Consider the following 23,165-nt stretch of genomic DNA (forward strand, 5'->3'; position numbering starts at 1 on the left):
CATCCCAAGCCCACTAGAGAGAGAAAAAGGGTGGCTCTCCATTATAAATATTAATGTTTCTAGGAGGAAGAGGACCCACTACAGATCACAAAAAGGATGGCATTGAATGGGCAAGCACCTAATCTTAGTTCAGAAAACCTTAATACTATGAGTTTGGTCAATGTTCAAGAATAACCATGCAGCTCAAAATCTGTTTGATCCATTTAACAAGTCTTCCATATCATATCACAGTTCTCAAATATTCTCTCATGCCAATAATGCTTCAAGGGGGATTGAGAATCTGCAATAATCTTATAATGTCAAATATTATTTCCAGTGATTCGCACAACTACTCTTGCAACTATTTTTTTTTTTTTGAATGCATCAAAGGGAACAAGGTGCCAATTGCAGAAAAAGTCTACCATTAAACTAGTAGCTCAATGGCGTATGTCTGTTAATCTTAGAATGGAAATAGAGGTAACTTTCCCTTCAATCCAGCTGTATCCAGACCAGGAACTTTCTAATGAAAATACCAAATCACTGTGAGTCCCATTTGCGATGCATAATTGGCCTTTGATTGACATTTTGGAAAATAAGAAAGGCAGAAAACAGAAAATTCGGGCTGCATCAGCTATCCTGCAGGAAAACGTTTGACTGTTCCAACCAATCCAAGAGCTTCTTTAAGTGCCTCAAAGAGATGCTCTGGATGATCCTCAACACAAGCAAATTCATGCTGAGATTGCATGGATCTCAAGACCCTTCCAACAATCTGCAGATATGGAAAGATAAACATACGAGTTAACAAAAACTGCAAAAGGTCCAAATATACAGTAGATAAAAGCTATGCGCTGACACTAGGAGAAAAATATAATACTGACTTTGCGTGCATATCCACCATAAGCTATTCCACCTATCAGTGAATGAGGTGATGAGGTCATTGATTTGTTATCTTCTGAGTTATCTGGCAGAGAGAAATGTCAAAACAAAAAAGGGATTATCACATAAAAAAGCCCAATTGAAATGAGTGCTGAAATTACCACTAACTAATGTCGTTTGAAAAAGCCCCTCTCGTTTTAATCCATCAACTGTGTGAGCGTTTGTGCCGCCTGCCAATTGAAAGAAACCTACCACAACAGAAATGGAAAAGAAAAAAACAAAGGCTTTAAACATACTATCAGTTGAAAGAAAAACTCAAAATGATTAAAAATGTGAATGTGCAGACAAAAACCATTAGGCTTGTCTTTGGCAGCAGCCAAACGAACAGCAAATGCAATTGATTCCCTTGTCGCACCTCGGCCAATATCTCCACTCATGGGGCGCCCATCCAACTTCAGTTCATAGGAATTTTAAGACAACAAAATTAATCTATGATGACGGCGTACAAAACAAATTCAATAGATTGGACGTGACAAGAGTGAAACCTGCCATAAATTGAGACAGTTCAGCTGGGGTTCCATGGCTGAGTACATAGTGTTCATTGAAGAGACAGTTGAATCCCCGGAATAAGGTAAGCTGACCTGTAGGCAGAAAGGATAGCGCTAATACGCAACATGGAGTGCAGCTGATCTAGTCATTGGTAGCTATTAGACAAGACAGCTTATTGCACTTAGTCCTTACGAAGAATATTTATTTCAATCAACAATGCATGTTCTTGCACTTACTGCCACCAGTTTCAGGAATCTGAGTGAGTTTCCCAGACCATCCCAAAGTTTCTTGAAGGGAGCCATCTGCCTGAAAAGGACAAACAGACAATTTCTTGTCCTAGGTGAATGGTGCTCTTACATAAAAGATTAATTTAATATCAAGAATAATAGAAGGTGCGAGGGTGAATTCATGAGTCAGACACCATCTATGCGGACACATTTTGCAGCCTACATAGCTGTATGACAAGTAAATCGAAAGGTTGAAGATGAATAGAATTTTAAATTTTAAACATAAAGGAGCTCTGATTTATCCATGCTAGTGTACTGTGTCCATTGTTCCCAGTCATGGAAATGTACCTTCCACTTGTATGTATCTCTATGGCATCAACGTCATTTCTTTCGAGAAGTTCAGCAGTAGCAGTAGCATCTCTTACATATGTAACCACCTCTATATCAAATTCAGCCAGTTGGTTTAAATTGAATATAAACATAGCCAATTAAATTGAATAGATAAAATCAGAAACAGCTTGGAGCACTGAGAGAAGAACAGGATACTAAATATACGCAATGGATTTTAGAAAAGAAGAAAGCCAAAATATTTTAAAGGGAGGGTAGAGTAATAAATAAAAGAAAGGAACAGAATTACTCACTTATTTTATCGTAGGGGCACACAGGAAAGCAGCGGCCACAGCCATAACAGCGTTCAGTTATGACTCCACCCTGCATATGATGCCGATAACAACATATAACACTGGATCATGGACAATGATATAGGTGAATAATCACAAACCCCAGAAAGCAAATCCTCTAAAGACCTTCAATGCATTTAACATATCTGTGCCATAGGAAAATTCTGCTCTTGATCCTACTTCCTCTAATGATATTGCATTCGCAGGACAAACATTCTCACAAGGCCTCAAACAGTCTAATGGGCAATCCTCTGGATCAAATTCTGTTAAGGGAAAATACCAAAATCAGCTTTCATACAATTCTTAGACATGGTCTTATTTAATCCCTTCACCGAAATATTAAAAAAAAAAACAAAAAAAAAAATACTCTTATGCATTCCTAAACAAATATAGGGCTAGAGTAGAGTTTGTCTAGTGATAAAATCATGATCCTAAAATAGCCTCTTGGCTTCCCAACTTAAATCCTAAAATTGCCATTGAGCTCATCGAAGGCCAAACTATAATTACAATATGCAATTTGACACAAAATTTTAGATATTATTAGTACGGCCCGAGGTTCACTTTTTCTGATAATTTCCTATTTGACAACCAAGAGAAGTTCTTTATCATCGGCTACAAAATCAAATTACATTTAGAAGAATTCGATTCGAATTATGAACTTCAAAAAAATAAAAAAAAGATAAAAAGAAAAAAGGAATAGTTTACCTGCTTTGCGAAAGTGAAGATCTTCATCATCATTAACACTAATCATTACCCAAGGCCTTCTGATGTTCACAATCTCTCTTGCAGCTTCAATTCCTTCATTTACAGCACTCACCACTGATTCATCAGCAGCACAATCAATGCAATCAACTGCAAATCATTCATCACCCTTAAACCCTTGTAACACACTACATATCCATGTCCTAAACAAACACAGAATTGATTGCTCACCTCCAGCTAGAGTGTAAACCAGAGAAAGATTTCTAATATCAACAGCATCCTACAGAGAGACAGAGAAGAGATTTCAGGTTTCGGAATCTTCTTTAGCTTAGTGTTCAGGGTTCTTGATTTCTGGATACCTCAAAGCTGGCACCACAAATAAGCTTAACCCAGTTGCCCTTTCGAAGTGATTCTTGAGGAGCAGATACAATTGAAGGAACCTCAATCTTTTCCACGAGGTGTTTGACAATTTCAAGTCCTCTATTTCCCCTGTCTCTCACTTTTCCTGAGACAAATATCAGAGATAGCTTAGAATGCACAGCTTAATTACTCAAAAACCATAGAAAGATATGAAGTAGAAGCAGCAAGAGAGAAACCTTGAAGTCGTTGAGGCAAAATTGTAGCATTAATGGAGAAACTCAATGCCATGCCTATAGACAAATGGCACAGCAGCAGATAATTATCCGTTAAACAGTCAGCTTTTAACAGGCTTTCGCGGTTTTGTGAAAAAGATATTTACATTATGTTTGGGCTTTTGTTTTGCAGAAGGCCCAAATATCTTAAATTCCAATGCTTAAACACTTCCAAAGTCCAAATTGTTGATTTTCTTTAACCAATTTCTTATATCCAAGCTCAATAATTCTTTGAATTACATTATTTAAATTTTTCATTATTAATAATGCTTGACAGTTACATTAAGCTTGATAATAGCTCTCAAATTAGGTATATCCATGAACTGAGTTTGCATAGTACCATAACCCTTAACAAATCTGAAAAAACCAGTACCAGAAACAACCCCAAATTCCCTTTCCTTCAATGAAAATATATCAGATCCTTGAATCTCCAAAGTGCTGCCTTTATACTCTCCATGAGTGAAAATAAGAGAGAAAACCATGTATAAGCCTTTCCCATCAAGTTGAGAGTTGGTGTAAGTCCCTTGGGCCCTACCAATCTCTCTGGACTCAACTGTGGGGCCCTCAGTGATTAGATCATCAACAACTGCAACAGTCCCAAACTGTAGGATGTGGAAGTTGGACCCGCTTTTTCCGGCCACCGTTATGGCTGACATGTCATCCCCTGTGAAATAGTCGTGGACATAGAGTAGAAGATTAGTTTGTTTTGGCTCTTGATCTTGACAAGGCTGTTGTTTAGGGATGGTGTAGGCTATGTAGAGAAGAAATAAGCTAAAGATGAAGAAGGTAAAATTGTTAGACATGGCCATTTTCGGGATGAGGTCAGTTCTGAAGGAGATTAATGGATTCTTTTTAAGGGATGGATAGTGCAGAATATGCTTTCTGAAGAAAATGCCATTGTTCATGGTGGGATAGTGACAAAAACATTAGATTCTTTTTTGTTTAATTAATTATTTTGTCAAATTAAGCAACAAAGTGGTTGGGAACCCTAAGCTTATTTTGTTTGTTTAGGCTCGCATCAATGCAGAAGATGGATAATATCAATGGCAGCATTAGTTTCCAAATCATCTCTTCTATGGAGGGAAAAATAAAACATTTTATGAAATATCATGCAAGTTTAAAATATAGGGTTAGAGATTTCTTTGTTTCTTGATATTTTTGTTTGTTTTCTTTAGATTGTCTTGCCTTTTCGTAACAAGTAATATGAGGATGAGAAACAGAATGGTACAATGTTGGCATAACATCAACTGATAAATGCTCTAAAACTATTCAAACTTATGATGCAGTTAGTTTAATTAAATGTGTTCATAGATATCTAATAAATGCAAATACACCCGTATTTCTCCCATTTAATTGCTCTTTTTTTTTTTGGATATTTTCATTATATATTTATTTTTTATTTAAAAAAAAAACTAAATTAGTGGTCATTCATGTTATTATTATGGATAAATGAAAAAAATAATAATCATGTGGTTTCATTCATTTATAAAAATAGATTTTATTATTTATCTTTTGACAAATGACTCCATAATTTACGTTGTTAATATACTATCAAACATCAAAATACTGTTTATTAACTCCGATAAAGTTTTAGATTTTTATATTTTTATAATATTTTTATATTTTATATTTTATTTCATTTACCGTTTCAATCAACTTATAACATTATTATTTTAGAAATTGCATTAATACAATATGAGCTCTCAACAAACCAAAGTTCATGATAATTTTATATAATTAAATGCCTTAAAATTCATAAATATACTTAAAATTATTCTAAAAATTATCTTATATTTAATTATAAATTATACAAATGTATGTTTTTATTATTTATTTTAAGTATAAAATAATTAGTTAACTGTTGGACTACTTGAAAATAATTATTATATTAAAATTAAATTTAACTTTAAAATATTTTACAATATTAATTACATTAATAAATTTGATACTAAAATATTGAAAAATAAATAAATAAATAAAAGACACAAAGTACAAAAATGTAAAAATATAAAATCACATTAGACTCAATAAATGATATTAATATGTTTTAACAGAAAATTGATAACATAATAAACTGCAAGATAATCGTTTATGACAAAATGACTGTTTTTTATCAATAAATGAATCAGAAGATAGTTTTCTTCAATTCTTTCCTCCAATGCAACTCTCATAAAAACCTAAAGAAAAAGGTTATTTTACTCTATTATTATTATTAAATGAGTGATATAAATAAAATAGTTATAAAACTAGCAATGTGTTACTTTTTATTGATTAAAATATGTATAACTCATTCAATAATTTAGCTATTTAGTACACCAAAAATAGTCAAAAACTGTCTGTAAAATATACAATACAAAAACCCCAAATTAAATAGCATGTTTTAAGGAGTAGTTAATGCAAATTATACAATTTGTACAATTTTCTCCTTCCGTTTCTCTCTGATCACCACTCTTCTCCTAACGTCCACTACACCTCCCAAGCACACACAGCTTAGGACAAGGAACCAAAAAAAAAAAAAAAAAAGAAACAAACACACAGCATATCCAAAAAGAAAAAAAGAAAACAAGCCAGAGAAAGTGTTGGACAGAGAATTCTCTTCTCCATCCTCTGTTCTCTCTGCTTCCTTTTCATTTCTAATATGAAAATCATGCAAATCCCAGCTCTTAATACAGAAAACAAGAACAGCCCGTTTTGATCAATAGAGAATACATGATTCTTGAATCAGAAGTTGCCCATTTTCTCTTTTGATCTCCTGTGCGGGAAAACATTTTCTCGCGTATTCTGCTTTGATATTGCATTGTTTTATCTTAGATATGAACCGCAATGTCCATATCTTCTTTTCTCTCTTTTTGTTCTTGCTCACCTTAAATACAATTCCAGTTTTAAGCAAAGAACCAGATTCTTATGTCCTCGCTTGTGGCGCTTCAAACGCTGGCACCGATGGTGACGGCAGGAAATGGGAACCTGACACGAAATACGTCAAGTCTTCAGGTAATTCAATAATGGCAACAGCCGATAATCAAGACCCTTCGTTGCCATCAACAGTTCCATACATGACAGGAAGGTTATTCACATCTGCATTTACATATACATTTCCTGTTCCTGCAAAGGGTCGTCTTTGGGTTAGGCTTCATTTTTATCCATCAACTTATAGCTCTCTTGATCCTAATAATGCATATTTTTCTGTTACTGCAAATAAACTCCAACTTCTCAAGAATTTCAGTGCTTCCATCACGGCGAAAGCTCTTACAATGGCCTATATTATTAGAGAATACTCTTTGTCACCCATTGAATCAGGCACTCTCAATCTTACATTCACACCTTCTCAAGATCATGATGATGCATATGCTTTTGTTAATGGCATTGAAGTAATTCCAATGCCGGAGATTTATCAGTCTGCAGGTATGGTTGGTTTTAGTGATCAAATGATTGATGTTACCACCTCTTCTATGCAAACAATGTTCAGGCTGAATGTTGGTGGACAATTTATTCCTTCAACTAATGATTCAGGCCTTACAAGAATATGGTATGATGATACACCTTATTTGTTCGGTGCTGGTGCTGGTATAACCAATCAAGCTAATATCAAAATCCAATATCCTACCCAAGAATTACCTAAGGCTATTGCACCCTATGATGTTTATAGTAGTGCAAGGTCAATGGGGCCAGATTCGAAAGTGAATATGAATTTTAATCTCACATGGTTGTTTGATGTTGATGCTAATTTTACCTATCTTGTAAGGTTCCATTTCTGTGAGTATGAGATGACAAGGTCTAATCAGAGAGCATTTAATATTTATATCAATAACCAAACAGCACAAGAGGGTGCAGATGTGATTGGCTGGGCAGGATCGAAAGGAGTTCCTATATACAAGGATTATGCTATTCACGTTGGTGATCAAAGTGGGGATGATGAATTATGGGTGGCATTGCATCCTAGTGTAGAATTGAAGCCTGAATATTATGACGCAATCTTGAATGGATTAGAGATATTCAAACTTAATGAGCCTGATGGGAATATGGCTGGCCCGAATCCGGTGCCATCAGCAATGATGCAAAAGGCAGAAGAAAAGAAGAGTTTTAAATCGTCAGGATCAAATGGTCCGGTAATTGGTGGGATTGCCGGTGGGGCTGCTGGATTAGCAATAGCAGCTATTATCTCAATTTTTGTCCTGAGAAAGAAAAGGGGTCTAACTGGAAGTCAATCTGGAAGTCATAACTGGTTGCCTCTCTATGGACATTCCCATACATCAGGAAGCAAATCAACAATCTCAGGCAAAAGTACTGCCAGTAGCCATCTTTCTACTCTTGCACAAGGTCTATGTCGCCATTTTTCATTGCCAGAGATCAAACAAGCTACAAAGAACTTTGACGAGTCCAATGTTATTGGAGTTGGAGGATTTGGGAAGGTTTACAAAGGAATTATTGATCAAGGAACAAAAGTTGCTGTTAAAAGATCAAACCCATCTTCAGAACAAGGAGTTAATGAGTTCCAAACTGAAATTGAGATGCTTTCCAAGCTTAGGCACAAGCATCTGGTGTCTTTAATTGGATTTTGTGAAGAAGATGGTGAGATGGCCCTTGTTTATGATTACATGGCAAATGGCACTCTTCGAGAACACATTTACAAGGGCAACAAGCCAACCTCTTCCTTGTCCTGGAAGCAAAGATTGGAGATATGCATTGGTGCTGCAAGAGGACTTCACTATCTTCATACTGGTGCCAGGTACACAATCATTCACAGGGATGTGAAGACAACAAACATTCTCTTGGATGAGAAATGGGTGGCGAAAGTTTCCGATTTTGGCCTGTCAAAAACCGGTCCTAATCTTAATAATCAGAGTCATGTTAGTACAGTGGTAAAAGGAAGCTTTGGATACTTGGACCCTGAGTACTTCAAAAGGCAACAATTGACGGAAAAATCTGATGTATACTCATTTGGAGTAGTACTATTTGAAGTACTGTGTGCTAGGCCAGCGCTCAATCCTAACTTGGCTAAAGAACAAGTTAGTCTTGCAGATTGGGCATTACATTGCCAAAAGAAGGGAATAATTGAGGATCTAATTGATCCGCATATTAAAGCTGATATTCAACCTGAGTGCCTCAGGAAGTTTGCGGAGACAGCAGAGAAGTGTTTGTCTGATCATGGAATCCATCGTCCTTCAATGGGCGATGTGCTGTGGAATCTTGAATTTGCTCTCCAATTGCAAGATAATCCTGCTGGAGCGAAACTGGTTTCAGAAAACAAAGGACTTGACACCTATGGTATGAACAGACAAATGCATAGCATTGAGGAGGAGAGTTCAATAAGCGAGGATACTGATGATCTCAACAATACTGAAATTTTTTCACAGATAGTGAATCCAAGAGGAAGATGAGAAAAATTTGTGCTGCTTTCAGTTTGCCATATTAATTTTTTTTTTCCTTCTCAGTTCCTTCTTCCTCCTTGGAGCTACAAATTAATAGTTAGGCTCTTGATGAACTTGCAAACTTTTATGTAACTTCTAAGTTTCTATGTTCTGCTCTGCTATTTAAGCTTCTTTCTGGCTTGTATTCTTCTTGATTTGCCTCAGTTTATTTTGCAATGGATCTTAATTATGATGTAATAACTACAACACATTCATCTCCTATTTCACTGTAAATTCTACACGAGAAGAGAAAAAAGAAAAAAAATCCACATTTAATAGCTAAGATTTTTTGCTTCTTGAGAGTGGTTGGTATGAGAATTGCTCTGTGTATTATTTTCGTGGGACTTTTAGCTCTTATTGTATCCAAGCAGGAAAATCTAAAACTCCCACCTCCTTATAAAGCCAAAAAGACTATCACAGCAAGAATTTACAAAGTGACAGCAAGCAAGCAACATGGGGCTGTGTTAATGATTCCCTTGGCACACACCCAGCAATATCAGGAAAAGCATTGATCAAAAGTCCAAGAGAGAGAAAGATAACAGACCCGAAAAGTAAAATTTTGACCACATATACTATTTATAAACAACTTAACAAAATAACATTTTCCCTTCTCTTTTCTATTCATTCATTCTCATTTCTAAATTTGCATAACACGAAGAGAGGCCAATTTCAAACACACCCTTCCATTTGTATGTAAAATAGTCTCCTAACCGTCTCAATAACAGATTTTCCCCAAAAAAGGTTCTTTCTTTAGATTTTTTGTGCTCTTCCCTCTCTCTCTCCCTCTCTCTTTCTCTCTCTCTCTCTCTCTCTCCTTAAAATTTGGTTATCGAGCCGTGAGCCTTTGATGCTAACATGCAAACGGGAACCTCCTAGTGAGGGAAACAAAGAAAGAAAGGTACCTTGTTTCTCCCAGCTTTTGCAGTTTTGCTTCTTCCTCTGTTGACACTTCTCTGGGCATTTCTGCAATCATCCTTGGCAATTAAAAAAAATGAAGCTGTCTACCAATGAGCTTTGGCTCGCTTATGGTTCTAGGACTGTGAGGTTGCAAGTACAAACCCCACTATGAACCAAGTTAACCAATAAAGAAATTATATTGAGTTAAAGCAAAAGAAACAAGAGCTACTGTGAAAGCACACGCGCTGATAAGAAAGAACACCAGAATTCAGAACTTTCATGCACAATTTGCAGGTAGTTGTTTTTTGACTTGAAGTTCCTTATTCGTTTAAAATATTTCAATTCTGAACATTGTATAGGGATGATAAGACTACTGTCCGGATCGAATTCATATTTAAAATAATATATATAAGTGTTGAAATAATTTCAGGAGAAGAAGCTTTAGCTTCCCTGATTTATGTGCTATAGGCTGTTGAAAAGCTAAAAGCTGAGGCCATATGAGAGCTGGTTTGAGTTTTGAGACTTGGAATGACCTTGGGTTTGAAATCTTCTTCATTTTCCATTAGGCTAGCAGAACTTGGCAGTTTTAAAAGCAAGTGTATACATGAAGGAGTTTGAGTAGGTAAATCTGATCATCTGACTGTTCTTCAAAGTTTTCCCACCATTTACCAGGCAATCATCATACGACATCCTCTTGAAGACTGTTGGGTTTACCATTCTTGCAGAAGCAAACCAACCGCAATGGAGATGAATATCTGAAGGAGCACATCCTGAAACACTACACGTGTTTACAATCTGAACTATGTATTGTGGTATTCCTGAAGTGGAATCTCTACTTTGTGAGATGCTTATATCTCTGTTTGAGCAAGAACCTATTATTGAAAATAAAACAAGCGTACCATTTTGAGAACCAACATGGAAAAAGACAACATAGAATATAGAATATACTTTTTTCTTTAACCCTATGTGAAACCTGGGGAACATAAATCTTGTTTCAAACAGTTGAGTATTTAGTCTTTACCATGAACCAGAAGCTTTCTATTATGACTTGAGTATGAATGTTGTGGTTTCTTAGTTACTGTTCTTGATTGGTTATTATTTTCATCAGTTGATTGGAAAAACTCATAATCTGGAGTACCTGCATGTATAAGATAATGTAGTAATTGAACAGAAGTTCTTTGCTACTGTTAAATAGGAAACAAATACAAAAGGAAAGGATCATAGAAAGTTCAGTACTACCTGATTGAATTCCAAGATTCCAACCTGTAGTGGCGAGCATGATCATCAAGTAGAGGAAGCAAATATGACAAAGACTCATCATGATAACTTGGTGATGAATTGCAAAGATAAAAATCTTTGTCACAGTTTGGCAGTAAAGTAATTATAAGCAACAGTGTCGAAGAAGAGGGAGTGGAAGTGAGGGTTAAATATAGAAGATTTTAGAATTGATCTTCCGAATTGATATAGAAGGCAAAAGCATGATGACCCCATGTAAGTACAGTTATAGTCAGGCTGGAGGGAGGGAGGGAGTGAGTGAGGACCACTATTCTGCCAATTTCATTCTAAATTTCTAATTACTTGTCTACTCCATCTCGCTACACAATTTTTATTGTTGCAAGGACAAAACAAAGACAGCAGCCATTTAATGCACAAGGCAAAAGTGATACCCCATTTCTGTACACGCCCAGTCCCATTTCAGAAAGTACTCAAAATTACATTTAGATCTCCTGTCCCCTCCCCAAAGTCATTTGAAATTCTAACTTCCTAACAAGCACTCAATCGAACTAATTGAGGATGAAAAATATGTTTGTTACCCCATCTGAAAAATTACAATCAACGATAATTTTTATCTTATTATTTCCCACTTTATTTATTTACTCTTCATATTATGTCGTGGGATGATGGCAAACTTTGTAAGACAAAAAAGAATGTAAAAAACAGTGTGAATTTCAGGACTAATATCTTGGTTGGAATCTTCAACTTCCTTAAGATCATTCAAGTCAAAACAAAATAAAATAAAATTCAAGGGCATAAAGGTATAAGTGTGTTGTTACATCACATCCTCTTCCACATATCCCAGATACTTCAGCTTATCCTGTTGATGTATGCATTGGAGTAGTGAATCAAATTCTTTGGTCAAAAAGCAAATTTGCCCTTTTCTATTACACACGATCAACTTTTACTTGTTCTTTGTTCCACGCTCCAAAACTCTCACTCCTACTCTCCCTCCCTTTCTCTTTCTCTTTCTACTGCATCTTGAGAAAGGACAAAAGTTCATGCTTACTGACCTGTAAGGAGAGGGCGCAGCGCAGGGAGACATTGGCAGTACCCTGAATTGGAAATTGCCCAATGCAGGATATTGTATACTTATAGCTTCCCTACCTCTTCAAAAGAATGAAAAACTTCCACTTATGCCTAAGCCTAGTGAAGATAGATCTATACCAAATTCATTACTATGAGATTCTACCTAAACAAAAATAAAAACAAAATTTAGGGAAAAAGAAATCCATCCAAACCCTATTCATAGATGTCACTTACCTTACACACCGTACCACTGCCTAATGCTATAATTCATAGTGAATACTAATGGAGTTCCTGATTAGTGCATATCTTATTGTGTAGGGTACATTTCATTGGGCCTTCAGTGAAATATATATATAAAAAAATCATTAGTTAGTAGTTGATTTGGGAATTTGGTTGGCTTTCTATAATTTGTGCATAAAGTCACAAAAATTGTAGTGCCCATCTAGAAATGAAGTAAAAGAGAACCAAAAGAAATGCTTTTAAAGAATAAAGAGAAGCATAGAATTATCACATAATAGATATGAAACCTAGAAGACAAGTAAGCTGGTTTTCTTTTTCTATTTTTCTAAATACAGACCCTTCAAAGAAGTCCTTCCAATTAGGGTAAAACAGTTGCTAGTCATTGTCATTTTGCTTGTGGAGGTGTAATCGTCTCTGTCACTCTTCATGAAGACAAAGACGTGTTTTCCCTTCAATTCAGACAATTTAAGCATGGATTTTTCTTTTCTTGTTAGGGCAATATATTTCAGGCCCCAAACTTTCTAGTCTGAATCAATTTTATTGCTTTGACAAAAGGAGTCTAGGGTTTCCAAGAAAGATCAATAATTTTCTCCATGAGTTAGAGACAGCCATGTGAGTGAAATTTAAACAAGAGCAGTTTCTTTTGCTGTTTTTTCTTATATATTCAACCCCATAAAACTAATCAATTTTCCTTTATCAGGAACAAGAAATTATTGGGCTGATTGGCAATGGCAGAGAAGAGGCAGGGTGTAAATGCATGGTTATGTATCATGGTCACGTGCATGGATTAAGGTCCTGGAGCAGCTCAGGCTTTTTATATGCGATCTGTCCATTTTTAACCCAATGCCACCCCTCTATTTTTGCCTTGATTTGTATACAAAAGTTACAAGTAAAATAAAGAAATGAAATGAATGACGCAGGTAGCGAGGGGATTTTGTTGGGTTGGGACATACGTCGGGTCATTTCGATGGAACAGTTCAAGTGGATTGTTATTTTATTTGTTTGTCTCTCACGTACATGATTATGAAGAAGACAGCGTTTCTCTATGGCCATGCATGAAGCCTTTTGGTCGCGATGTTCAGTTTTGTTTTGTGATTTCTAGTCCTTTCAATTGGCTAGGGGATCGACAATTGCTGGCAGCAGGGCATAGTGTGCTTTGGAAACTTTTATCTGCTCTTTTGGGCATTGCTTTGGATGCCTATACACCTGACGAGGGACACCTTCTGGTGAGATTCGCTGGTGGTGTTGCCCATTTCTAGACGTCCCATATCCTGAATTTGCAACCACATGTCAACGTGTGAAAGCCAAAGAAAATGTGTTTGAAATTTAAACTCTCTCGTGTTCATTTCTTAACTTGCCATACATCTGTTTACTATAAATTTTTTCACTCTATGTAAACATCTGACATCACAAGTTTGAAGGCATAATTTGCCCCATTGTTGGACCATGAGAATTCTGAAGTATGATGCATGCAATTGCTTCTCGTGACTGACTAAAGTCACCCTACGTCGTATTACTAGGTTGGTTTCACAAGAATCTTTTTAATCAGCAACTATTAGAAAATTATTTATTTTCCAAACATGCTTGTGTCATTTTCTGCTTAGTTCGTTGACTATATCTTAATTTTCTTTTTCAGACAAAAAAATTAGACAAATAATTGGAACATGTATACACACTTCAATTGTGATGTGCATAATTGTCAGTTTGGAGACCTTCCCTTGCTACAGCTAAGTACACATGGCCTCCCTAGCTTACCATCTCCTTCTCTTCTCTTCATTAGCTTCCTCCTCTACTCCTTTTCCACCAATGGTGATTCTCTAAAAGTCGCTGAACCCTGCGTGCCCTTCCTTTTGGTTGCGGTAATGGCACCATCATTGGCTACCCTTTCTGGCACCAAAGGCAACAAATTGAGCACTGTGGATTTCCAGGCTTTAATCTCTCGTGCAGTGACCATAGTCCAGTCCTCCATCTCCCTAATAATGATATTTTTATGTCATAAAAAATATCAGTTGCTCTAATAAATCCCTCACACTTGTCTGCACTGGAGTAAAAGAAGCAGCACGTCCAAAACTACCAGATAATATTTTACTGAACGTAACTCTATTTTCCTTCTTTGACTACACTTTTGGCAATAAGATTATGCATTTCTTTTATAATCGTATCTTGCACCCACCTTCCACATATAGAATGCCTAATATAGTGCTGATAAAAGGTCATATGTGTTCAAGGAAGGAGCAGTTCCAGAGTTTGATTGGCATAGATACAGTCATTCAACTGTGATTGCCTTGTTCTTTTTGAAGCAGTAAATGAAGATTTGGTTCAAGCCTCGCAAGAAGGGTTCAGATTGACATGGAAGCAACCTATAGATGGAAAATGTCAGTCATGCGAGGCCAATGGTGGATTCAGTGGCTACAAAAATGGCTCACCCAACAACTTCTTTTGCATCTGTAGCAATGGAAGACCATCAACTAACTGCCACGATAACGGTGGTTCTTCTACTGAAAAGGGTAATTTCTTCTTCTAAATTTTGTATAATTTGAAAGTTTATAGCAAGCCTTCTTTGTTAGAATTGAATTACTAGCACATAATCTAATAATTTCCATGAAGGTGATGTTGCAACTGCACAAGAACCAAATTATGTTGCAATAGTTGGGCATCCCTTGTGCAAAATAATCCAATCATATAGTATTTGAATGGATGAAGTGGACAATTACTGAAGTTGAAGTATAGAATGGACTATTAATATTCTGCCCAAGTTCATTCAAAAAGAAAAACTCATGATTTGGATTATGATCAATGGACTTCTGCGATGCAGGTGCACTGCGTTTTTGGGAGCCTATCTATCATTCCCACTTATTTTTCATCCAGAAGAAGAAAAATGGTGGCTCATTTTATTGTTTAAGTGTCACTCATTTATTAATAAAGTAAACGAGGAATAGTACAAAAAATTTAAATTTATTGAAGTAACTAAGAACTCCAAATTGAAATAATAATATTATTGAATCAGCAGAATTACTTTGATATTTATTTTGTAAATTCATCTTTTGAGGTTGCTTTTTCCAATAAATGTTGGTTACATTTTTTTATGTTATTTGTACCCGTAACCAGTTTATAGATGAGCACTCTTGGAGTAGTCGGTTTGACTCTGAATCTACGTGTCTAATCTTTATATGTATCACTCATTTATTTAATTAAATATAAAAAATATCTTTTTATTAATTAAATTACAAAGAAAAAATTTAAAAACTCACAGCTTTGTAGAAAAGCAGATTATCAATAATTATAATTACAATTTAAATAAAATTAGAAAAAGGAACAAATAATATATTTACATTAGCTATTTGGTGTAATTAATAAACAAATGTCAATGAAAATGGATATCTAAATATTTTATACAGCTTAAGCTGTTTTTTTACTGAACCGGTCATAAAAATTTATAATGTGGTTGTATAAGTTGTTAATTAAATAGCGAATGAATGGGTTTAAATAAACCGGTCTCATTAATTAAGAAATAAATTTTAAAGAAAAAGTGTCAGGGTTTTATTAGGGTTTTAGATTTGGCCTAAAAACCACTGTTCACTACTGGATATTTGCACTGTCTTCACTCACTTCACTTACCTATCTCTTTTCTTCATGTATTCTAAAATGGAATTTGTTTACTAAAACTTAGCGTTTCATATAGTAAAAAAGGAAAAATGGATGATTTGATCGATGACGATTTTGGCGACATATACGCAGACGTCGAAGTTCAGGTGAAATCTGTGTTATCATCAAACTTCAATGATGACACTGCCACAGAACTTAACCCTAATAATCTCAAGTCAGATTCGAAACAATTGAATTCAATCTGTGATGAGAAATCGTGCAGTTCAGAGGAAGACAATGAGAGCGATAGCGATGATGATGATTTCAATATAGTATTGAATGATGATGATGATTGTGAAGATTTTAAAGTTGTTAATGCAGAGAGGAAAATTAATCAGGATTTTATTGATCAGGACGAGGACGAGGATCCGTGCAAGGTAATTGAAAAGCTGATAGAGTTATTTAGTTTACGTCTTTAACTATTTATGATCCCCCCTTTTTTTTTAATCTATATACTTCTCCATTTTATTCTTTTCTTTTTCATGGTATGAATTTTAATTCACCAATAAAGGCTTACTGATGCAAGAATCACTCTGTCCAGTTTCTTATTATGGTGTTATTGTGTAGCATGTAAAACCATATGGATCATCATTTCCAAGTAATAAGAAAGTCAATGATTCTGTGAGCGTCAAGTCTTGTTCTTCTATATATTCTAGAGGTAATTGGGAAGATGATAGGTACAAGCTACATGAGGTCTCAAGCACAGGTCCGGCTGCTAGTGTTCATGCGGCAGGCAGTTCAGTAGGATCTCATGGTGGATATTGTTACTCACTTCCATGGTATAGGTTAGTTAATTCATGACATCCCCAGTTTCTTTAGATTCGTTGGAGGTTGGTTGTGCATGATGCATATAAAAAAAGATTCCTTTGTAAGCTTATGTTAATAGTCTTTCATTTTATTTTTTCATTTCAGGACTATCCTAGATGTTGATATTGATGCATTTGAAGAGAAAAGATGGCGATGCCCTGGAGTAGATGTATCTGATTTCTTCAATTTTGGTTTCAATGAGGACAGTTGGAAACAATACTGCATTTCCCTGGTAAATTGTTGTACTTCTATATTGCTATGGTTTAAAAAGAATTGACATTAATATATATGTGTGTTTGTACAGTCTCAGTTAAGTGGACCCCCAGTTAGCCTGCTAGTATAAACATTTGCATGCATTCTGGTCATAGAGCTGTATCTTTATGATCTTTTTTCGTGCAGTGAGTTCAATATCATTTCATGTTTGGATGGGATTGCACATACCTGGGTTAGTCAAATTATCAGAGTTTTAGACATCCCAGTAGGGAGAAAATCCTGTGGACTTATATTAACTCTCATATGATAACTTCCGCTGTTCACCAGTTATAATTGTGATGATTTCTCATATGTATCATATGTATTCTAGGAGAAATTGAGAAAACGTCCTTACATGCGTAGCAAGTCTTTAAATCAGGAGTTCTTTAAGCATGCTCAGGTGAGTTTCTTATTTATTTATTAGTATTTTTTATTTTTTTATTTCTCTTTGTAGACTTCTTATTTCGTTATTAGTATTAATTTATTCTATTTTATTTCATTTATCTGTGTGGGTCTCCTGATGGTCATTGTGAAAGTACATGACTAGATCTCAAATATGCTACTTTATATGAACAGGCTTGTGAAGCTGTAACTAAGCATGAGAGAGAAGCTAAAGAGACTGTAGTTGAGGATAGTGCTCAGGCTGGATCTTCAATGAAATTTATAGATTTGGGAGAAAGGCTGATGGTATTGGTAAGTCTAGATCAACAATTCTTCTTTCTTCTTCTGATATTCATTTTAATTAAAATAATGAGTACTCAGATATTTTTTGTTGGTTCAGCCAAGAGGCATTCAGGTTGAAGATAGCACTGCTGAGCGCCAACCAACTATGGATTTAAGGCGTCCACGTACTTGGGACTCTGATGTTGTTATACAGGTATAATGTTTTGAGTGTTATAGACATATCTGCTTCTTTTACAACATTGACACCATACTGCTTACTGGGTTGTTGGTCGCAGATCAATGTGCAAGATTCTAATGAGAATTGCTCTGGCTCAAACAAGGAGGACCATATAGATGATAGTGGATATGCAATATCAAGAAGCATGAATTTAGATGTGAATGATTTAAAAGATTCAGATGAATCACCTGTGAAACCTTTGGGAAAATTAAGGTCTTCTTTAATGAACGGGTAATCATTAAACTTGATCTTCATTTCCTGTATCCAGCATGTAGCTCTACCTCTATGTAATATTATTATGTTCTGCATATTTTCTGCAGAATTATTTTGGCATGTTATTTTCCCATGTTGAAGATGGTCGGTCATGGCTGTTAATAATGCTGAACCTAACCGCTCTCATTTTCTAAACGAAGGCTCAAAACATGCATTATTGTTTCCTGTACACATAATCTAATTTCATAAAGTAGAAATATAGTTGATACATCTTGATACTTTTGTTTGTTCTACAATCAGTAGTCAAGGATGTTTAGTAGCTTAATTTTCTCACCAGTTCTGTTGCACTTTATATTGAAGGAGTATGATGTTACCATGTTCCACATATTTTTTTCTCCATTTCTACTCATAGAATGCTATTGTATGTAAATAGGTGTATCCAGACAATGTCAGAGTCTAAACAAATGCTGCTGGTTCCTGATAATCATGTCAAAGATCAAAACTTTGATTTTGATGGGTATCATGATTGCGAAGTGAACGCCCAAACTTCAGAAGACATTGCTGAAGTGAAGGAACCTGTGCAGATAATGGAGGAGGAGAATGCCGCTAATAAATGCAAATCAGATCAATGCCTGACAGAGACAGATTTATCGGTTGGAGACAGAATTCTTTCTAGCTTGACACTATCGTGTTCTGGAACTGATTCTGATTCATCCAGAGATAGCGTGTACAACACTCCTGAAGAGTCCGATAGTCATTTAAGAAGGTTAAACTCCGGCGCAGTGCAACAGGAGTTGGTTTCAACTGATTATGAGAGCCCTAAAAGCGATGGTGCCAGAAGAATACCAATTGATAGCCAACATCATTCAAAAATTAGAAGTACCCTCTGGGAACGAAGGAGGCATCAAAAGAGGAGACTTCATAAAGTTGCTGAAAGGGTAACTCACCCTGATACTGATAATGATACTTCTCCCATTTCTAGGGATTGGTTATCCACTGATTTCCATAGACAGGTAGGAAGGCTGCATGATTTTGCTCCTCATAGTGATGAGAATTCCTCATTGGACAGGCAGAGAAAATTATCTGGTTCCTACAATGGTAAGTTTTCTGATAACCATGTTCACGGTGCTTGCATAAAACATCCTCGTAGAAAGTATCATCAGAGCTTTCGAGATGTAATGAAGGCCCAGGACAGGAGGAGCTACTGGAATGAGGATAATTTGAATGGAAGAAGTTTAAGGTTAGATGATAGAGATGCCATAAATAGAGATTGGGGTTCTTGTGGCAAGGGACTCTCTCCCGAGGGCACGATCCCTTTGACTTGCAGGGAGCCCAGGAGATTGGTTTCCAAGTATAACAATTTGAAAGAGATGAACATCCAACGGGGAAGGAACTGTGGCAAAATCCGTTGTGGGAAGAAGACCAATGTTGATGCTTGTTTTCTTAACCATAAAGATTTGGATGTCGGTGACTTCTCGATGCTGCCTTTAAGTGGTAGATCCTTTCCACCCACCAGCCAAAGAAGGGATTCTTTGGATGGAAAATATGAAGGGGATATTCCATTTGTTGGGAGAGGGAATCTATATGGAAGAAGAATTCAATTTGGTCACTGTTCCCCTACAAACTTGGAGAATTCATGGTCTATGGATCTTGAAGATGGGCATTGGGAGATGGATCGTCAGCATTTGTCCTCTTTTCTGCACAGGAAGTTCTCTATGGCCAATGAAGGAAGGTGGAAGAATAGGGTGCCACCAGGAAGCACCTCATTTGACTCCAGATTAACTGAAAGATATCGGGGACATAGGAGAGAAGAACATGGTGACAAATGCAGGGACAGTCATTGGGTTAATAGTTACAATGATGTTAGTAATGCAGAAGCTGATGTCATCAATTCTGATGAACGTTTTCATCAGAAGAGAAAATATAGTTCACAATCTGGAGTACTGAGTCGGATGCGAGGTGAATCGATTTGGGGGCAACAAGATGATGATTTTTATGCCAGAAGATCATCATGTTCATATGAAAAATCTTCTACACATAGAAGAATTCATGCTAAACTTAAATCTGCTGATGGTAATTGTATGGTTGTTGATGATGTCCAGTTGAAGTGGAATAGTTACAAGATGTTTAAAGGAGAAAGAAGTGTTGGCTTTGTTAATAGAAACCATAATATGATGTCTAGAGGTGAACAAGGGTGGACAGCCAGGAGCTGCAGTCATCCAGTTGACTTGATTTTTGGGGCAGTAAAGGTAAATTTGGGGAAACCAACATCAAAACCTTGTACAAATGTATTCATATATTATAAGTGCTCCACTAATGAGCCAGTCTTTCTTAGTGTTGTTAATTCCATCTTACTGCTTGTTTGTCCTTGTCTCTTTCAGTCTTACCTTTCCCCTAATCCATGTACTCCAATTTGTAAAGATCATTAAGGTTTTAGAGTTTTCCCTCACATGCTTGAGTGTCGAAATAACCATTCAGGCTAAAGAAATAGACATCATTTTCAGCGATAAACATTCTTACTACGTGCTTTATCCAACTATTGCATGATATTTGAGATTTTAAACAAAGCATGCTTGTTCTTTTGGTCAACCTTTAAAAGGTTGATTCGAACCAAGTTGAATTTATGTCTTACATCCATATGCATGCCCATTTTTTGTATACCACAATAATAAGTGATGCCTTAAAAACTAGGGAACTCTTTGTTTGTATGTTTTCTTAGCTCAGTGATATTTAAGTTGACCCTTAGAGAAGTTCTTCAAGAACAGATCATGTATTGGCCTTAATGACCATAGTTGTATTTACTCCATCAGTTTCAGTTGGCGTGAAACTTTACCTCCCTGGCCTATAAATTTATAATTGAATTGTACTTCAAGAACCAGTTGTATTGCATTGGAGAATAGTCATATTATGGACTGTCTAATTATAGATGTATGTTTTAACTTCACTTGCATTAGCATTAACTTAGCTCTTCTATGTTGGTCTTGGAGAAGCATATGAAATATAATATATGGGATAAATCAATCATGGCCAACCCGGCCATTATGTTCAGGTGTTCATCTTTCTAAGATGTTAGTGCGAGGACAGGATCTTTTTTGAAATGGCTCGGTGAAGTGATCTTGATAGTAGTTTTGAAGTGAAATTTTGTGAAATATTCTGCTGCGATATGTCCAAATTTCTTTGCTCATCCTTAGATGTTTCTTTAACCCTTCAATTTTGTTTGGTTTTTAGTTTATCTTATCTGTAGTTAGGTCAGGTGAAGTCAGGTAATGTTTTCCTGTGAGAAATACGTTCTCCACAGTTGTTTTGAGGCTATTGCTTATGATGTATTTTCTTTTAGCTATTCAATTTTGTGTGTTATCTATAGTTAGGTGTAATTGCTTAACAATTTGGTTTTTGACTGTTGTTCTGAGGATATGCTCTTGAAGTATTCTGCTGCAATATTTCCAAGTTTCTTTGCTCATCTATAGATGCTTCTTTAACTCTTTAATACTGTTTAGGTTATATTATCTGAAGCTAGGTGTAATTCGGTAATATTTTCCTGTGACAAAATGTTCTACAGTCCTCTAGGAGATGTTCCGTTGCTGAAAGTTCGATGTCCAATGGTATATCTGGAAGGATGGATATGAAGTTTGCTAAGGTGAAGGATTTTAAGGAAACTCCCGTAGGAAGAGCAACCAAAAGAGGCAATGCAAAAATTAAAGGTAGTCAAATTGATGAGAGGTGGCTGGATAAGTTTCCAGTTTCAAAGCAGGATGGATATTTAGATATTGAGGAAGGTCAGATTGTACCAGAAGAACCAACCATAGGGAACAGACTGGAAGAGAAACAAGCACCTGAAACTGTATCACTTATGCGGAGTATGAAAAATGCTTTTCATAGTGGAAATATGACTAACAAGAGATATGATGACCAACAGATACTGGAATCATTAGCAAAGATGGAAAAACGAAGGGAGCGCTTCAAGGATCCCATTGCATTTAAAAGGGAACCAGATAAGCCCATGAAGCCAATTGATTTGATAGCTGATGCAATCAAATCTAAACAAGAGAGGCCAGCCCGAAAGAGGCGGTGGGCTGACAGTTAGCTTTTTGTAATTACAGGTAATGTCATTTCTTGCATAAATCATTATATATTATCAGGACACTGAGGCTTCAGGTTCTCCTGGAACTTATAGACAGGTCAGAAGAAACAAGCACTCATTGTTACGACTAAATAACTGACGTATCAGGTGCAGGTCAGGTTGAAGTCAGTGTTTTCCATAAAAGGAATTTTGGGTACTAATCCTTTTAAATTGCTTTGTTCTTGCTGTAATAAAATTTACTGTCTGGAGAGGGGGTTGTAACTTCTCTGGTGGTTATTATTGTTTTGATTTGGCTTCTGGTGGATAGCTATGGAATGTCCTCCATGATCTTCGTTGCTTTGGCTATTATTTGCTAACGTTGTAATATTTATCAATGAGCTAAATGGTTGCTGAAGGCACTCAAGCATGAGTTTCTCTCTTTGGATGCAGCGTTTCCGGGTTCTTTATTTTCAATGTGTGCATGCGTATAACTGTGAGTTTGCTGATTGATACAGGAACCCATTGAGGGTTGTACTTAGTCTGCAGTTATATGCTATCTTTCCATTGCGCTAATCAGCAGGAAGTATTGTGCCTTTTAGTTGCACATTAAAAGCCATTAGTACTCTTTTTAGGGCATTCTTGTATTTGATTAAAATCTACAAACTGGGAAACAAGCACCTGATTTTGCAGTATGGCTTGTATCTTCTGTACAGGGTAACTAGATGTCAATTATCTCCTCCCATGAGCCACAGCGATGGCCAAGTCTGAGTTGCCATCTACAATACAATATTGA

At 36.1% G+C, this 23,165-nt stretch overlaps 5 protein-coding genes and 1 pseudogene across 6 annotated transcripts; 3 read left to right on the forward strand and 3 right to left on the reverse strand.

The window, feature by feature from the left end:
- Positions 1 to 272: 272 nt before the first annotated feature.
- LOC8258818 lies at positions 273 to 3,767 on the reverse strand. Its single transcript, XM_002519182.4, has 13 exons — positions 3,610 to 3,767; positions 3,373 to 3,518; positions 3,245 to 3,293; positions 3,017 to 3,163; positions 2,438 to 2,574; positions 2,273 to 2,342; positions 1,980 to 2,070; positions 1,641 to 1,710; positions 1,401 to 1,496; positions 1,208 to 1,307; positions 1,017 to 1,103; positions 858 to 940; positions 273 to 748 (listed from the first exon to the last, which is right to left on the reverse strand). The coding sequence occupies exons 1-13, from the start codon at positions 3,659 to 3,661 to the stop codon at positions 611 to 613; spliced, it is 1,266 nt and encodes a 421-aa protein (XP_002519228.1). The 5' UTR covers positions 3,662 to 3,767; the 3' UTR covers positions 273 to 610.
- Positions 3,768 to 3,828: 61 nt separating this feature from the next.
- On the reverse strand, positions 3,829 to 4,567 carry LOC8258817 (dirigent protein 11). The gene has a single exon (XM_002519181.4). It carries the CDS (start codon positions 4,548 to 4,550, stop codon positions 3,906 to 3,908), a length of 645 nt encoding a protein of 214 aa, XP_002519227.2. The 5' UTR covers positions 4,551 to 4,567; the 3' UTR covers positions 3,829 to 3,905.
- Positions 4,568 to 5,661: 1,094 nt separating this feature from the next.
- On the forward strand, positions 5,662 to 9,336 carry LOC8258816 (receptor-like protein kinase ANXUR1). Its single transcript, XM_002519180.3, has one exon. The coding sequence runs from the start codon at positions 6,459 to 6,461 to the stop codon at positions 9,021 to 9,023; it is 2,565 nt and encodes an 854-aa protein (XP_002519226.1). The 5' UTR covers positions 5,662 to 6,458; the 3' UTR covers positions 9,024 to 9,336.
- A 385-nt stretch (positions 9,337 to 9,721) lies between these two features.
- On the reverse strand, positions 9,722 to 11,401 carry LOC8258815 (protein TAPETUM DETERMINANT 1). The gene is made up of 3 exons (XM_002519179.3): positions 11,190 to 11,401; positions 10,972 to 11,088; positions 9,722 to 10,822 (listed from the first exon to the last, which is right to left on the reverse strand). The coding sequence occupies exons 1-3, from the start codon at positions 11,269 to 11,271 to the stop codon at positions 10,518 to 10,520; spliced, it is 504 nt and encodes a 167-aa protein (XP_002519225.1). The 5' UTR covers positions 11,272 to 11,401; the 3' UTR covers positions 9,722 to 10,517.
- A 2,004-nt stretch (positions 11,402 to 13,405) lies between these two features.
- On the forward strand, positions 13,406 to 15,187 carry LOC107261251 (annotated as a pseudogene).
- Positions 15,188 to 16,029: 842 nt separating this feature from the next.
- On the forward strand, positions 16,030 to 22,810 carry LOC8258813. 2 transcript variants are annotated; one of them, XM_002519177.4, is made up of 9 exons: positions 16,030 to 16,516; positions 16,707 to 16,924; positions 17,052 to 17,178; positions 17,530 to 17,598; positions 17,775 to 17,891; positions 17,980 to 18,075; positions 18,158 to 18,330; positions 18,746 to 20,561; positions 21,872 to 22,810. In XM_002519177.4, the coding sequence occupies exons 1-9, from the start codon at positions 16,190 to 16,192 to the stop codon at positions 22,394 to 22,396; spliced, it is 3,468 nt and encodes a 1,155-aa protein (XP_002519223.1). In that variant the 5' UTR covers positions 16,030 to 16,189; the 3' UTR covers positions 22,397 to 22,810. The 2 variants fall into 2 exon arrangements, with proteins under 2 accessions (XP_002519223.1, XP_015574772.1); XM_015719286.2 differs by lacking the exon at positions 16,030 to 16,516 and adding an exon at positions 17,346 to 17,391 and having other exon boundaries at positions 16,776 to 16,924.
- The last annotated feature ends 355 nt before the right edge of the window (positions 22,811 to 23,165 follow it).

This window comes from Ricinus communis, chromosome 9 (genome assembly GCF_019578655.1).
Source record: "Ricinus communis isolate WT05 ecotype wild-type chromosome 9, ASM1957865v1, whole genome shotgun sequence".
Lineage (NCBI taxonomy): Eukaryota > Viridiplantae > Streptophyta > Magnoliopsida > Malpighiales > Euphorbiaceae > Ricinus > Ricinus communis.